Source organism: Malaclemys terrapin, chromosome 6, assembly GCF_027887155.1.
Source record: "Malaclemys terrapin pileata isolate rMalTer1 chromosome 6, rMalTer1.hap1, whole genome shotgun sequence".
NCBI classification, from domain to species: domain Eukaryota; kingdom Metazoa; phylum Chordata; order Testudines; family Emydidae; genus Malaclemys; species Malaclemys terrapin.
In genome coordinates this window covers 65,064,756-65,082,442 of record NC_071510.1, presented here as the reverse complement: position 1 = coordinate 65,082,442, position 17,687 = coordinate 65,064,756, and the positions used below count along the sequence as shown (strand labels likewise).

The window sequence follows — 17,687 nt, the reverse complement described above, 5'->3', positions numbered from 1 at the left end:
CCCGTCGCCTGGGACAGGAGCCCCCATTTCATTAGTCGGGATCTCAGGCGGCCCGATCTGGGAGCAGGTGGGTGGGGCTGGCATAGGACCGCGCGTAGGGACACGGTGTCAGGAGCCACGAGGATGGGCGCGCTGATGCGAACACTGGCTACGGCACGTGGAGCTCGACGGGAAACCAGCCGCCGGGCAGGTAGCGCCTGCGCAGACGCGATTGGCTGTGTGTGGGGGGTGTCTTTCTCTCCCCAATCGCGGAAGGCGGAACGCGGAGCGCGCGGACGCAGGCGCGGGGGGCAGCTTTCGTTGACGCTCCGGGGCCGCTGGGCTGTTGCCAAGAGCCGGCGGCTGCCGGTGGCGCCGGAAGGGGCGGGGTTGTTTCCGCTGTGCACTTGGACGGACGCGTGCGTTTGTGGGTGCGGGCGCCGGTGGCCCAGCCTGGGGGATGTCGCGTGCGGGCAGCGCGGTGAGGGCGGCCCCCGGTGGGGGCAGCGGCAGTGGCAGTGGCGGCAGCGCGCTCTTCTCGGGCTTCCGCGCTCTCGGCCTTTACTCCAACCACCTGCCCCACGTGCTGCGCTACCACCAGCGCCACCGCGAGTTCTACCTGCTCACCGCCGCGGGGAGGAGCTTCCACACCTACAACGTGAGTGACACACCCCCTCCCCCCATCGGATCATGTGGCTCCCCTCTCCCCCGCAGCGTGAGTGACCCCCCCCCCGGGCTCCCAAGCCCCCTCCTGTCCTGCAGTATGCGTGATCGCCCCAGTCCCCGCCCCACTGGCGGTACAAGCCGCGCCCCCTCTCCCGGCCCAGCTTCCTCGACCTACAAGGTGCCTTGTTTCCATTTAGGATTTTACACGGCTGTTGTAATAACTCCCCCATCTCCTCACCCACATTTTTAAGCAGGGAAAAGTGAAAACAAAGCGTAAGTCTGTGACACCCACACTGTGCAGCCTCCTGCTCGGAAGCCCTCCGCTTCTCTGTTTTCCAGGATCAGTATGGGCGCCACAGCACCTTCCTCTAGATCTGTGCAGATTTTCTTCTGTAATGCTGACTCTCCTCAAATGCCCCACTTGGGCCACATCATCCAGAAAGTTAATCTAATCACACAAAAAGTGACTTGTAAGTAAATGAGAGTTCTTGGAGTGCTTTGGCGGCAAAAAGCTACTGGGGAGAGGCTGTTCTGGGTTTGATTTTTGATAAATTGGGTGGAACTGGTGGAGAATTTGAAAGTAAATGGCATCTTGGGTGAAACTGATCATAAAATGATAGAGTTCATGATTCTAAGGCAGGGGTGGGCAAACTTTTTGGCCCGAGGGCCACATCGGGGAATGGAAATTGTATGGAGGGCCATGAATGCTCACAAAATTAGGGTGGGTGTGTGGGCTCTGGGGCGGGGCTGTGGATGAGAGGTTTGGGGTGCAGGAGGGTGCTCCAGGCTGGGATCGAGGGGTTTAGAGAGTGGGAGGGAGGATCAGGGCAGGGGGTTGGGGCATGGGGAGAGGCTCAGGGGAGTGGGGCCGAGCTGCGTGGTGCGGCCCCTGACCCAGCGCCCCGGCCGGAGTGGGGCCGAGCTGCGTGGTGCGGCCCCTGACCCAGCGCTCCGGCCGGAGCGGGGCCGAGCCGCACGGTGCAGCTCAGGGGACGTCTTAAAACGGCTTGCGGGCTGGATCCGACCCATGGCCATAGTTTGCTCACCCCTGTTCTAAGGAATGGTAAGATGAAAAAGAGTAGAGTGAAGACAATGGATTTCAAGAAGATAGACTTTAGCAAACTCAGGGGGTTGGTAGGTAAGATCCCATGGAAAGGAAGTCTAAGGAGAAAAACAGTTCAAGAAGTTAGCAGTTTTTCAAAGAGACATTATTAAGCGTTCAAGAGTAAATTGTCCCACTGTGTAGGGAAGATAGGAAGTATGGCAAGAGACCATCCTGGCTTAACCAGGAGATCTTCAGTGAGCTGAAACTCAGAAATAGAGTCCCACAAAAAAGTGGGAATGAGGACAAATTATGAAGAACGACTATAAAAAACAACACGAGCAAAACACATGTAGGGGCAAAACTAGACAGGCTAAGTCACAGAATGAGATTAAACTAGCTAGAGATTTAAAGGGTAACAAGAAAACATTTTACAAATATATTTGAACTAAGAGGAAGGACAGGATAGCCCATTACTCAAGGATATGGGGAAAGACAGTAACAGAAAATGTGGAAATGGCAGAAGTGCTAAATTACATTTTTTTTGTTTCGGGTTTCACCAAAAAGATTAGTAGTGATTGGACATCTAACATAGTGAATGCCAGTGAAAATGAGGAAGGATCAGAGGCTAAAACGGGAAAAAGAAATTTAAAAATTACTTGGACAATTAGATGTCTTCAGGTTGTCAGAGCCTGATGAAATACATCCTAGAGCAGTGGTCTCCAAACTTTTTTGATCGCGCACCCCTATCAGTAAAAAATTTTTGAGCATGCACCCCCTGCCGCGCCGGTTCTACCATTTTTGCCAAAGCAAAAAAAAAAAAAAAAAAAAAAAGCTGGTCAGACTCCCGCCCAAAACTGCCAAAGCGCAAAAAAAAAAAAAGAAAAAGCACTCCTCCTGCTGCGCACCCCCAAGGATCCTCTTGTGCACCCCCTGGGGTATGCGCACCCAACTTTGGAGACCACTGTCCTAGAGTACTCAAGGAGCTGACTGAGTTGATATTTGAGCCATTAGCTGTTGTATTTGAAAACTCATGGAAGATGGGAGAGATTCCAGAGGACTGGAAGAGGACAAATATAGTGTCAATCTAAAAAGGGGGATAAAGATTATCCAGGGAATTATAGACGCGTCAGTTTAACTTCAGTACCTGGAAAGATAATGGAGCAAATAAGCAATCCATTTACAAACACCTAGAAGATACTAAGGTGATAAGGAACAGTCAACATGGATTTGTCAAGAACAAGGGAATGCTTTTACATGATTTGACAGGGTAACAAGGCTTGTGGATTGTGGGCTTGTGGAAACTTGTATTCCTGGGAAACTTTAATGGTGGAAAGGCATATGGGGACTTGGGTGCCTAAAGGATTAGATGGCAGCTGAGCATGCGTTTTGAGGATCTCAGTGGCACCTAAATTTTGGATTTGGGGAGTGTCTAATTTGGTAGTTAGGTGCCTAAGACATTTGTGGATCTAGCCACCCAGCACTTTTGTACATATATACCAGCCCTTTGCAGATGTTTTGATCTCCACAGAATTTTCTTTGGATCTTGGTGTGCCTTAAGGTTAAGGACCTGCTCCATGCTGGGGAAGGCAAATCTTGTCTCCCAGATGAGATGATTATGAAGAAGTTCAGTGATTGGGAGTATGATTTGGCCCTGTATCTGCTGGGGTTTTACACTTTGGTTTCTAGTCAGATCATGTGCAGGAGGACCTTTTCCATGCATAGTTCTGAATTTGCAAATGCTAATGTTTCTAGAATGCTGGATTTGTATTTGTAGGAAATTCAGCGCAGTAAACTACTAAAGATCCATCTTTTTATTTATTTATTTATTTATTTTTTACAGGTAAAGAAACTTGGTATAGTTGCTGTTAGTAAGTATACAGTTTGTTCTACATAATGCAAATTACTTTTTTTCCCCCCAAACAGCTAACACATCTGTATAGACATGAATTGTGTAATAGGAAGCAAATCTTATCTATAACTAGCGATGTCAAAGTATATTAAAATAATATTAAGGTTGTAGACTCAAGCACTTAAATGTTAGGAAATGCCGGTATTAAGATTGCCCGTGCAATCTTAATTCTGTGCCCTTGGTATGTGCTATGATAAAGTCTTTATTAGATGATCACATATTTTTCCACAGTACACCACCCTTGTTCAGTGAATGGGTAGATATTCAAGATTTCTTAACCTATATGTAGCCCCAGGTCTTACATAACACACTATTGGATCTTGCTGGGCTGAGCCTGCTCACCCACACCTGGTTCACCTGGCGCAGAGGGGCAGGGCCCTGGGGTGTTTCTGGGGCAGGCCCAGCCCTTGCACTGTGTCAGGATCAGGTGCAGCCTCACTGCCGAGTCCCTGAACCCTAAACCTCCCCCCGGTAATCTCCCACTTCAGTGCAGCCAGTGGCCTGTGTTCCCCACTGGCATGCTGGAGCCACATTTATTTATTGACAAATAAAATTTGCAGAATTTTAAAATATTGTGCGCATAATTTTTAATTTTTTGGCACAGAATTCCCTCAGGAGTACTCTCTGCACCTATCCACTCCTCCAAACTCCTGCTGCCCACATTCCTATGCAAACCCTCTCCCACACAATAGGTTCCTGCTTCACCTACTTGGATCAGCCTTATTCACTCCCCTATCAGCTTCACTTCTCTTTGTCTCCTGCAACACCCACTCCCACCCTAATTCTCAGGCCATTTCTATAGGGACTGTTGTGACATAGCTGTGCTGCTGTAGCTATGTCATCATAACCCCATATTGTAGAGGCAGGCCTACAGTGATGGAAGGGTTTTTTTGTCAGTGTAGGAGCACAACTTCCCCAAATAATGGTAGCTATGTCAAGGAAACCAGTCTTCCATCGACCTACTTGCGTCTACACTTTGGGTTGCCTCAGCTTAGCTATGACAGTCGAGGGGTGGATTTTTCATTTCTCTCAGCACCATAGATATGCCAGCCTACGTTTTTAAGTGTAGGCCAAGCCTCATTCCTCTGCATTTCAGTGTGGCTGCTTCCTCCTCCTTACTGCCTGGGCACAAGCAGCAGGAGCATTGTCTCTTCTGTGCACTCAATCTCTCTGCTCTCTTCCTATGCCCAGTGCCACAGAAGCCTGCTGGATGGCAGGTGGAATAATTACAGGGAAAGTCCTACTCAGACTTGCAGCCCCACACTGAAGCATGCTCAATACAGACAGAACCCGCTAACCCCACCCCCCTTCCAGTTTTTGAGTCCCTGCTCCAAAGCATGGGGGCATTAGAGCCGGGGCCGGCTCCAGGCACCAGCCTACCAAGCATGTGCTTAGGGCGGCACCTGGAGGGGGGCAGCACTCACCCGGGGAGAGCGGGGCCCCGGCCGGGCTCACCGCCCTCTCCCCGGTGCTCCAGCCAGCCGGGGAGAGCGGGGCCACCCTCCTCCCGGCGCTCCCCGCCGGGGGGCGGCGGGAGGCTTTTTTGCCTGGGGCGGCAAAAAAGCCAGAGCCGGCCCTGATTAGAGCTTCCGAATGAAACCATTGTGTGGGGGGAAAATTAATATAGTCAAAACAATGTGTGTTCTAGTAATCTAATTCTTGGAAACTGCAGAACTGTGTTAGCTAAAACTTTTAAGTAGTAGTTAACCTGAAGCAGACGCTCAGCATGGAAAATTTCAGTCCAAATGATTTAAGGATGGCAAAGGTATTAGCCAGTGACAGTGGGGGTTTTATAATGGGGTGTGTCAAGCAACCTTAACTGTAGGCAGCTCTAGTAGCTCTCTTAAGACTTGATGACAAATCCAAAAATAGTTGACACTTTTTTGTTTCTCTCGTATTATATGCTCCATTTTCATTCAGTTTTCTTAAGGCAGTTCTTGGGCTGTAGGAGTCTTGGAAATGTTATTTTTGGGTAGCTTCTGTAATGTATAATGCAGATATATTTTAAAAGTTAATTCATGCCCTAACTCACAGTGTTTCCTACATATTTTCTCGTTGTGTTCACTTCTAGGAAAACATTTCTCATAATTTAGCCACTTGTTGCCCAAAGACGGTATTTGATGATAATCTTCTTCCTGACATACCTTAATTTGTTGTTGGTAATTTGCAATCATGAATATGTTGATATGTTGTAAGACATTTTTTTTATTGTGAAAATGAAAATTGTCAAACTTATTCCCTTCTTTATTCATAGGTAATGCTTTATTACAAGACATTACTTGTTTGGCAGCAGACAGAATGTTGGTCTTCGCTTCATATGGCAATCTTCTCCATGCTTTTGCCAGGAACAAAGAGGTTTTTATAACTTATTTATTGTGTAATAACCAGACACTAAGCCAATATTGATATGTTTTCTTACTTAAGTCACTTATTCCTATCAACTGTAATTTAATTTCACAAGTTTTGGGAGCAATAGCCTCACAATGCTCAGCAATAACAATGGATAAGTTAAAATAAGAAAGGTTTAAGGACAAATTCTACAATGGTTGGGCTGTGACACTTATAAAATGACAGTGCTCTGATAAAGAAATAATCTTCAGGACACAAAAGTTAAAATACAATTAAAACTATGACAAAAAAGATTTGCCAAGTACACTTTCTCACAAGGAAGCTATCATAAATGAGACTTAACAAAGGTGTAATATTTACTAGATAAAATACAGTATAAAGTTGTGTATTAACGGGTTTCTGTTACAGGTAGTTGCTATCGTTCAAGTAATATACTTAAATATTACAATATGTGAAAAGGTTTACTGAAATGTGTACTTTGAAATCATAGGTGGTTCATATATATGATGGTCACAAAGGAGAAATTCACCTTTTGCAGCCATTTGGTGATCATGTCATCTCTGTGGATATTGATAATGTTCTTATTGTTTGGGATGTACAATCAGAAGGTGAGTCACTATTTCCTCATTCTGTAACTGTCCAAACTATCTGTAGTATGTGATAAAAGTTGTAAGCATTTGATAATGTAAGACAATTTGTTTAATGCTTATGCCAGAGTTCTTAATTTTCTTAAGGCAAAATAAAACGGTTGTTACATTAATGTTTGAAATCCTGATCCTGCAGTGAGCTTCATTGGTGGACCCCTGCACCCATTCAAAGCTCCATTGACTTCGGGAGGAGAAAGGGTTGGAGAGAGGCATGTGGGTGCAGAGGTCTACTTATGGATAACTGGTATCTCTCTTAACATTCCCTTTGTTCATGAGAGTTGTGGTGAAAGAAGTTTGGTGTCATGTGGGGTCCTAAAATTTCTTCAGTCATTTTATCTATGACACTGGGTATGGCATGGAAATTGCTTGCTTTCTGGGCAGCAGAAAAAGATCAAGTGCTGAGTCTTTTAGTTGTCAGTAGCCTTTCATGCTATTGAATGGATAGGTTTGAAAGGATTAGATTTTTATCAATAAATGTTGATTTCACCATATGTGCACAAACCAATGAAAAAATATTTCCATCAATGATGCTTGAAATCTTACAGATATGCAGAGTAAGAAAAGTCCTGCTTGAGAACTTCTTAGAGTTTTGATTTAAGGCATTTACTTTGTGTATTTTGGCATGTGGTGTTGACAATTTGTTTTAACGGTTATAAAACTTCAACTCTTTTAATCGGTCTTTTATTAAATAATTGTCTACCCCTGTTGCCTGACCCCTCCCATAGTTTCCCAGAACTGTGAAAATTTAAATAGATAATAATAGAAAAAATTGTTTAAAAATATTATCCATTGAAATTATAAAGTCTAATTGTGCCAAGTTTAAATAAGGTCTTGATGGCTCACTGCTAGGTGGGATCACACTTCAGTGGCTTAATTTTTTCTTTTCAAAGAATTCTCTGATTTTGGTATTGGGCAATGACTCATTAGTCTGACAGGTTCTCTTATGGTGGTCTGTGGCGTTTAACAATTTTAAAAATAATTACTACGCTTCTAAGTTGGCATTCATGTATTAACAAGACTTTGTTATAATGTAAACAGAAGATATGATAATCAAGTGAGATGTTCTGCTCAGAAAGCACAATAAGAATCCTTTATAATTATATAAATCTGTTCTGCGGGGCACTATAAAGTAAGCTACATAACTTGCCACGAGATGGGTCAGGCTCATATGAGGTTTCTGGTGCTTTCAGGGAAGAAATCCCAGTTGTGAGAACTTCTTCCCATTTTTGCATGTAAAAGATAAAATGCAAATTTCTTAAAAATTTGCAAAGAATGGCTAACTTGGAATGTTTGTAATGGCAGCATAACTAACACAGTTTCTTATGTCTGCAGAAGAATACCTACAACTGAATTTTGATAAGGCTGTTTTTGCAGTTTCTGCAATTATGCATCCAAGTACCTACTTAAATAAAATTCTCCTTGGCAGTGAACAAGGAAGCCTGCAGTTATGGAATGTAAAATCCAAGTAAGATTCTTTAAGTACATTTCACTCTCCAGGTGGAGCTATACTGAGTTTTAACATTTTCTAAATAAAACGATCTCTTAATGCAGGTCTATTTTTTCTAATTCCTTCAACAGAAGAGCCCCTCAGTGTTGTTCCCAGAAATATGGGCAATACAGTTGCCTCTCTCATGTGACTGAAAATGCTATTTTTTCAAGCCAGGATTTTTTTGCTGTGAAGTAACAGGGATTGTGCAGGTTTCTTCAGTAATCTTCCTTGCTTTCATTTCCCAACACTGACCCCACTCAGCATTTTAGCTAGTTGTCTACCTGATGAAGTATGGCAGAGGAAGTAGTTGTAGAACTCCTCCCTCTTAAAATTGTTGTCTAGCCACTGAGTGGGCCCATGAGGAAGAGGGAGATATGCCTAGCTGAGTGTGGGGAGCAAGGTTTCGCACATGTTCAGCTGCTGCAGGATTTGGGACTGAGATCACTATTCAGATTAAGTCTCCTCACGCTCTACTACAGTAATTCAAGGTGGGGAAGAGACTTGCTGATTGGGGGCCCTCTCTTGTTGTTGAGTCAACTTGTTTTACTTTGCCCCAATTTGCCAGTACAGGCATCTGAAATTAAAAACACGTAATTGCATTGTAGAAGTTGTTGGGGTGGAGGGAGTTGTACATTCCAGTTCTCCAAAGTGCAGTTTTCAAAAATGACGTCTGCACTGAGGACGCCAAGTCCCATTGACTTTCAATAATCACATTAATACAAAAGGCCATAATTACAACTCATGGCTTTTGTAGTAGCTGGTAGGCCTTTTCTCTCTTGGGTGGTGGGCTGAGTAGGTGTTTGAATTCATATGGTAGCAAATCTCCAGGCTGCTCATCTGCACTCTTTCTGCCAAACCACAAAACTCCACTACGTGGAGTCCTCTTATTCAGACTATTATGTTTTCTTCCCTCTTTCCTCTCATCCTTGCAGAGTGGAAGCTCTGCTGTATTTTAGGGCCTTCCATTCCTGTGTGAAGGGAAGCAGCATTTGTCCCTTAGACTGAAACAATATCTGTATTTGCTTGCAGACTTGCCACTGCATTGGGACATGTTTAGAATATCTTCACAGCCAGAGCTAGGAACTTAATTTTTTTAAAATAACTTAAATTATTTTAAGACTGTGCAAGCAAAATAAGTGTTAATCAGTGACTACTGAAGGAATCCAACCCGTGTAGGGGTCAAGCATAGGAGTTTATTACGCACAGTGCTGACGGAGTGTCACCTTGCTTATTAGGCTCAGAGACACTGTCAATCAGTTGATTACAATGGAATATATAGATTTTCCCTGAGCAGGGGAAAGTGACGGGTTGACAGTTCCACACCCTCGGGATAGGTTTTGCAGCAAGATAAGATAGCACATTAGCCAATGGTTAACAGGTTACATAATGTCTCCGCCCATGGTCTCAAGTTAGCAAGTTAACATTTAATTAATACTTTGATAAAATGTTATTAGTATAAAATATATATGTTGAATTCTGATTTGGGATCCATAGGAATGGAGCAACTCCTTTGATTGTCCAACAGGTACATTCCTAGGGGTTAAAATAAAGAAACAGTAAAAGTGTATGGCAATAAAGATGGTCTCCTTTGTGTCCCTGGGAAAGGGAGGTGGGAGGATGCCATATCTTATACTGACATGTGCCAACCTTTCATAAACTCAAGGTTAGATCTGTGGGAAGAACGACTCCCTACAGAAGAAACTAGCACAATAGGAACAGGGATTCTTTGTTCAATTTGAAACATAATTTTTCAGTTATTGCTTCAACATCTGGCATTTCTACTGACCAAGCATATCTTAGCAAAGGCAATGTTATCTTGTTTGTTCTGCTTTCTCTTAGCTAATCACTATTTGCTAGGCCTCTGGTCTCTTGACCAAACTCTGGACTTTGGGTCTGGAAAAGAGCTGGCACAATCCGTATATCAGGTTGTTATATAAAATGCACATAGATTTTTAACCCTTCAATTATATATAGTTTTAATGAGTTTGTTCTTTTTAATTTATTTTTATATGTATTTTAATACTTTTAACATCTGGATTTAGTTTTAAGTTTTATTGTAATATATTTTGGTTTTGGCACAATGGCCTGTGGCTGAGTTACTATTAATAAGCTTGACTTAAGTGCTGGTACTCTATTTCCAACTCTAGAGTAGGAGACCTCGTTATGGGTGCACACACACTCTGTAAATGTGAAAATATATATGACTACAGTTCATGAGAATTTACACTTGTCATGTGGTTCAAGGTTTTAGTCTCATAGCAATTACACATTTTCAATAATATTGCTCTTTTATTTTTATTCAGGGTAGCTATATGGTGCTATCACTGCTGTACAAAAACTACTAAAAACAGGATTAAAATAGAATTTTTTTTCTTAAATTCCTTTTTAAACAAAGAGAGTAGGTGATTGCAGTTTGAAATGAATGCACTGCTTGGGCTTGTTTAGCATTCTCACACTTGTGTGTAAATATAATAGAGGATTATGTTTTAAAGGCCTGATGTTGAGCCAGGTGCCCACTTAAATGCTTACTGATTTAGATAACCCCATGGCATCAGTGGGAGCATTTGTGGTAATCCGCACCAGTTAGTGGGTGCAAGATTGAGCCCTAAATTTGACTTAAGTGAATCTGCCTTGTAACCCAAATACCAAAATAAAAATAAATTTTTTTTGGAATGATTTTTGTATAGCATGCGAAACTAAACATTTAGCTTCATTATTTGATAACTAATAAACACAGCCAAACTTAATTTTACCAAAATATTGGTGCTTACAGTGAAAGTACATATCCTCAGTTATGTCGTTTAGTCACTAATGTTACATCATGCACCTCTCATGCTTCAAGCATTCTATAATCAGGGCCTTGTGTACAATTTCCTTTGCACTCAGTTTTACCACTGCTCTGCCTGAAAATAGTCTCATCCTGAAGACAGAATGCACCAATATAGTTTTCAACTTTTCCATATATATAGGTATTTCCCTAATTTTTAAATTCCATAGATATTTTTTTTAATGTATGCTGCTAGCCTTCATTCTGTCATACTGCTTTCTAGATGTACTTGCTCGACGTTCATTTTGATGTAGACTTTTTCTAAATGTAACTTCTAAAACACTTTCTTTTCACAGCAAACTTTTATACTCATTTCCAGGATGGGGTTTAGGGGGTGTGACAACCCTCGAACAGGTTAGTAGTTTTGATCGTTCATTGGTTTATAAAAGGTAATTCTAGAACAGCAGTCAGTGTTGTTTAACATTCTTGTACAGTCCTATAGGTGCATATTGTGTACAGAGAGTATAGATAATATCCCTGCTTGGAGAAGCATACAATCTAGGGGACAAGTCCTGTAAATCCTTACTGACTCACGTAGCTTTCTTAACTTCATTCTGGTTACTCCATTGAGTAAGGACTACTTCGGTGACTTAAGTTTTTAGGGGTTTGGTGTACCGTAGGCCAGCTTATTTATGTTGCCAGTTTCTTGCTTCTGAAATTCATTTGGTTTTTTTTTTATTTTTACGTCGGGGGGAGGGGGAGAAATCAAACTTTTGCCAAAATGAAAAAAACTCCAAAAAGAAAAAAACGGGGCTATTACAAACAAAATAAAAACAAACTAAAAATATGATACCATACAGTATCATATAACATCGGCTGCTCAAGCTTCTGCAAACAATTTTAATTTCATATAAATTTATTTTTAGTGCAACATGTTCAATCTCACTTTGATGCTTTAGAATGGTCAAATGCTCAATTATAGATTGATATTATGTGGTAGGAAACGAAGTGCAAGATTTATTAAGTACCTGACTATAAGGTTAAACCATTCATTTTAGACCTAAATTTACTTGAATGTCATACATATCGGGTGTTAACTTGCTGTACCTGTAACATACTGGTATAGAAAAAGCTTATGGACCATGAAGTAGGTTACACAGAACTTGACATAGCATATTCCAGCTAAGTTTGCAAAATTAAGCACTCAAGTCAGGAAATGAGATCCACATGCATATTTTATACTGTACAGATTTTTAGTTACGTATCACAAACACATACATTGTGTAGGACTGCCTCCCTTACATAGTGCACAAGTTGGACAGTGAACGAGGAACACGTGAAATTTACTAGACTTATTCGCACATACTTAAAGGGAAACAGTTATCTACCAAAAATCTTTTTTTTTTTTTTTTCTAGGAAAGTTTTTAATTGCTTAAATTTATTTCTTGCATTAATTTAGCATAAAAATAATTTATTCCCTCCCATTGGTTGCATATCCATGGACTTTCTCCTACTTCACTACACATTGTTGCTCATGTGCACTGAAGGCTGAATTGCTCAGAATATACTGAAATCAGGTCAAATCCAGTGACTCAGTAGTTTTATTCTTAATTTATGTTGTGTAATTTCAAATATAAGTTTTTGGCTAGAATGAAGCAGAATCCCTGCCTAATTTGCTAAGAAGAAATATCTCATTTGCTTTGCAAATTCAACCTGTTCACTGAATGAAGCAGTGATGTTGTAATAATAAAATGTCATGTAGTTAAAGAATATATTAATACATTCAGCAGAACTTATTTTTTAATAGGAAAAATACAGACGGATGGAGAGGAATCTGTTTAATTTCAGTCTCATCGTTTAACTGTCTTTCACAGGCACCAGCAGTAGATGTAGTTGCAATAGGTCTCGTGTCTGGTCATATCATTGTGCACAACATTAAGTTTGATGAAACACTGATGAAATTTCAGCAAGACTGGGGTCCCATCACAGCAATATCTTTCCGTACAGGTAAATTCTAGCAGTTTGATTAGTCGTATATGCAGATCAAATTAAAACAGTAATATTAATTGAAAAGTAGAAAAATTAAACATTTTTAAGGTATTGTAGGCACAAAACTTGGGGTTTTGTGTCTTGGGATTTTTTAAAGTTTACAATGGCTAATAGTAATAAACTTGTGATATTTTCTTATATAGTTGGAAAAATTGCAAATCTTGCAGGGGAATGTTTAAAATCTGTATACGGCAACATTTTACTATTTCATAAATAGGAAATAACATTCACTCAAAACAGATCAGCCTAGTAGTAGGGGTCAGAGTATTCTGCAGTACAGCAGATTTGGCTCTTGCTACAGAATTGTTTTCTGAGATGTGAGCAGCACCCATTCCTGTCCTTCATCTAACTCTGAAATCTAAAGATATAGCCAGTTAAATATCCAAAAAGTGGGGTTTCATGAATCTTCCTCTGAAGCATCTGGTACTGGCCATTGTCAGACCAAGATACTAAACTAAATATACCTGGTCTGATCTGATATTGCATATCATCTGGTCCTGTTACTGATGGTGCTGCTCCATTCTCTCTCTCTCTCTCTCTCTCTCTCAAAAATTAGATCACTATGATAAATGATTGCTTTAATTTTATGTTCTATTTAGGAATGAATTTTTTCCTCTGATTGTAATCTTTGAGGGAGATTTGCTTACATGAACTTTGAAATGTTAAAATGATTGAAAGCTATAAGCAATGTATAGTAAAAAAAAAAAATTGGTTTTGGATTCTGCCCCTCCCCCTTTCATTTTGTGATTAGATGGTCATCCAGTCATGGCAGCTGGAAGTCCTATTGGACACATTGCACTGTGGGATCTGGAAGAGAAGAAACTAATTAGTCAAATGCGAAATGCCCATTCCACAGCAATAGCTGGTATGTCATTTGTCCAGGGAGAGCCACTTCTTGTTACTAATGGTGCTGATAATGCTATAAAGGTAAGCTTTTTTTCTGCTACTACCGTTGTGGTAAATTTATTTTTTCCAGTGGTCCTCCAAAGTATGAATACTTGTGTAGACTGAAGTAGCTCTTTTCAGTTGCAGCAGCATGTACAGTAAAACCAAAGTTACTGAACATGACAGGTTATTGTTTCTAACTACATTATTCCCATCTATTTTTTTCAATAGGAGTTACTGTTATGTTTACTGATGTTCCATTTCTTTGCATTTCTTGAGCAGATATGGATCTTTGATGGCCCTGGAGGTGGTGGTCGTTTGTTGAGGTGCCGTATGGGACATAGTGCTCCTCCAACAAAAATCAGATACCATGGGCAAAATGGACAACAAATTCTTAGTGCAGGTAGAAATCCTCTGAACTTCTCAAATATACCCATTTTGTTCTGCGCTGTTGTTAAATGAACTTTTCAGCTTATTGGCTAGTGATAAAAGCTATGACTAGCAATGTCTTTAATTTCATTTTGACAATGCATTGCAAATTACTGTATTTAATCATTTAGGTACATTAAGCGTACTGAGTAATTCTTTGAGTGATTGCTCATGTGCAGTCCATGCGTGGTGTCTGCACCTAGCGCTCGGTTGTTTGTAAACTTTCCTTCAGCTGTACCTGTTGGGTGGCTTGTGCTCCCTCTGCTGCCATGCACCATTGTATAAAGGGCAGAGTGGCTCCTAGTCCCACTCAGTTCCTTCTGATCACCCGTGACAGTCATCAGAACCCTTGTTCATTACCAGAACAGTTCTTTCTCAGCTTTGTGTATGATGATGTCTACAATAGAGCTAGTCTGGTAGTATAGCTGTAGGATTTTGATGTTTAAAAAACCCCAGTTTTCCACTCTGCCCCCCGTTTCAGGGTTCTGCTGATGGCACCAAGGTATGCCCCAGTCACTGGGCTTCAAGCACTGCGCTTCTTGCTCGAGGCCTGTGCTAGTGAGCAACTCTCACTATAGTTGCCTGAGGTGTCTGGCTAAAGCAGAGTTAAAAGACTGGTGCCAGATTTGCAGGGAATTCAAGCCTAGAATGAAGAACCATAGGGAGGCTAGGGTGAAATTCCTGCTGTTGGAGTTGGCAGTCAGGCCACCATCAAAGCTGGCCCGGTCTGACTTGGTGCTGAGTACTGCAGCTTCAGTAAGAAGTGCACCTCCAGCATTATTGGAATCTGGTCACCAATCTCTCATGCCTGTACTAAGAAAGAAATATAAGACTTCCAAAGAGGCTCAGAGCAGGGGAAGATCTCTACCCTTAAAGTCTGGTAAGAGGGGTGAGAACATGTTGAATTGAGTGCATCTGAAACCTAAGCACTCCTCTCCCAAATCAGTGCTCTAGTCAGAACAGTTGGTTTCAGTGCAGCAAAGGGCACCATTGAGCCCGATGCCAGAAGCTGCACCGTCAGCTTCATTGTCACCATAAGAAGATACCACCTCAGTGCCAACTACCCTGGAGGTGCTTGAGGCAGCAAGAAATTTGCTCTCCCTCTTGGTACTGGTGTCTCCATTGGTACAGGACTGGGGTCCCTCGGCACCATTGTCCCATCCATTACCATCTCCTGCAGGCCAACCTACTTCCTAGTCAATCCATTCGTACCCTCCAAAGGGAACCTTGCAATGATGATGACGCTCCGTCTATCACCAGGTTCTCAGTACTGGTCCCTGGTTATGACTGGATGTGCAACTTAGAGATGGGATCTTATGTCTCACAAGCCTGAAGCAGGACCCATCAGTCCCCTCGAGGATCCTCTTTCCCTGCCAACCATTGAGACCCCACAATGGGAGTTGACAAGAAAATGTGGCTAGGTCACTGGGTCTAGCCTTGTACCAGTAGCTATTTTGGGACGCTTTGGGGTTTCCCCAGTTTCCAGATCTCCCCCCCTCACTGTGCCTATTCAGTGCCTTGGGGACAGGGCTGCACATCGTCTGGGGACAGCCTGCACACTGGTCTGCTCTGTCTGCAGGGTCCAGTTCCAGGACCAGAACCAAACATCAGGAAGAGGTCCTAGAAGCAAGGAACGGCCTGTAGGAGAGCTTCAGTCTCCTCACTCTGGGCTTTCTCTTCATCCTATTCAGATGATGTGGTTTCTCTAGATGAATTTAAAGTCTGAGGAGTTGTGAAAGAGTGGCTGCAGACTTGGGCATGCAGGTCAGGGAGTTCTCCTATAACTTGATTGACATATTATCAACTGTCGGTCCTTCAAAGTGGCTCTGCCAATTAATGAGGCAATACTAGAGCCTATGAAGCCTCCATGGCAGATCCCGTTATCATTGCCTCCCACTTCAAAGAGAAAATTCTATGTGCCCACCCAATGTTTTGAGTACCTTTATATCCACCCACCTCTGGGGTCATTAGTCATGGCAGCTAATGAGAATGAGTGACAAAGACATCAGATTGCTACCCCGAAATCAAAGGACACAAAGAGAGTGGACTTATTTGACAAAAAGATTTATTCCATGGAGGGTTTGCAGCTGTGTATTGCTAACCTACAGGCTCTGCTGGGGTGGTACAGTTTTAATTTATGGGGCTCCATGTAGAAATTCGGAGACCTACTTCTGGAGATGGCTAGGCAGGAGTTCTTTTCTCTGGTCAATGAGGGCAAATTAGTCGCAAGAACATCACTGCAGCTAGGACCATGTATTTTGCAGTTACCAAGTAAAAATTCTCCTGGTTAGTCTTCTGATGTCCCCTATGAAGTCCAGAATACTTTTCGGGACTTGTCATTTGAGGATACTTCTCTGTTCTCAGACCAGATGGACAGAGTGTTCCATGGCTTAAGGACTCTAGAGCCACCTTAAAGTCCTTGGGTTTGTACATAGTGCTTCCTGACTGGGGGTAGATCTGAACATCAAGAGAGACACTGATTTCCCTGCCCCCTTCTTCCCTTCCCCCCCCCATCTGCTCAACGTGACCTGTCAAAAAAAAAAAAAAAAGTCCAGGGGTTTTCGGTGCAAGCCTCGCCCTGCTGCTTCAGCTCCAGCTTGGGCCCTTTGGTACTTCCTGGATGTCTTAAGCAGTTGTTTAGATGGCCCTGTTGAGGTTGCTATGCCATTCTCCAACACTCCAAATCCATATTCCCCCACCTTTGCAAACAGTCTGTCTCACTTCTTCAGTGCTTGCTTCTGAACTACTTCGGACCTGTGGGTTTTGAACACTGTGGAGGTGGGATATACTCTCCAGTTTGCTTCTACCCCTCCCTCACAACTTCCCTCCCTGTCCCTTTCAGGGACCACTCTCACAAAGAGCACCTCTCCCAGGAGGTACACTCTCCCCTTCAGTTGGAAGCTGCAGGGTAGGTTCCATGTGATCTCAGAGGGAAGGGGTTTCATTTCCACTATTTCCTCATCCCAAAAGCAAAAGGGGGGAGGAGGATCTCAGAACAGTCTTAGGGTACGTCTATACTTACCTCCGGGTTCGGCGGTAAGCAATCGATCTTCTGGGATCGATTTATCGCGTCTAGACAAGACGCGATAAATCGATCCCGGAAGTGCTCACCATCGACGCTGGTACTCCTGCTCCGCGAGAGGAGTACGCGGAGTTGACGGGGGAGTCTGCCTGCCGCGTGTGGACCCGCGGTAAGTACTTTGTAGTTCGAACTAAGGTACTTTGACTTCAGCTACGCGAATAACGTAGCTGAAGTTGCGTATCTTAGTTCAAACTGGGGGGTTAGTGTGGACCAGCCCTTAGACATGTGTCAATTTAACAAATTCTTGAAAAAGATAAAGTTCTTCAAGTAGTATTCCTGTGGGTACTCCACTCTAACTGCACTTGCGCCCCCGGCACCTTTGATTGGAGATTTCTCATAGCAGTGTCTATTTAGCCCACACGTGTGTTACCCAGCCTTGTGTTTTGTGCCA

At 42.6% G+C, this 17,687-nt stretch overlaps 1 protein-coding gene across 1 annotated transcript in view; it reads left to right on the top strand.

Annotated features, from left to right (window-relative positions):
* Positions 1-360: 360 nt before the first annotated feature.
* WDR36 (WD repeat domain 36) overlaps positions 361-17,687 on the top strand; it is a 54,663-nt gene continuing 37,336 nt past the window's right edge. Inside the window, exons 1-9 of the mRNA XM_054032293.1 lie at positions 361-637; positions 3,531-3,558; positions 5,854-5,954; positions 6,439-6,556; positions 7,928-8,060; positions 11,208-11,265; positions 12,726-12,858; positions 13,652-13,827; positions 14,068-14,188. Coding sequence (XP_053888268.1) covers positions 440-637; positions 3,531-3,558; positions 5,854-5,954; positions 6,439-6,556; positions 7,928-8,060; positions 11,208-11,265; positions 12,726-12,858; positions 13,652-13,827; positions 14,068-14,188 — 1,066 coding nt within the window. The 5' untranslated portion in view covers positions 361-439. The remainder of the gene's footprint in view (positions 638-3,530; positions 3,559-5,853; positions 5,955-6,438; positions 6,557-7,927; positions 8,061-11,207; positions 11,266-12,725; positions 12,859-13,651; positions 13,828-14,067; positions 14,189-17,687) is intronic.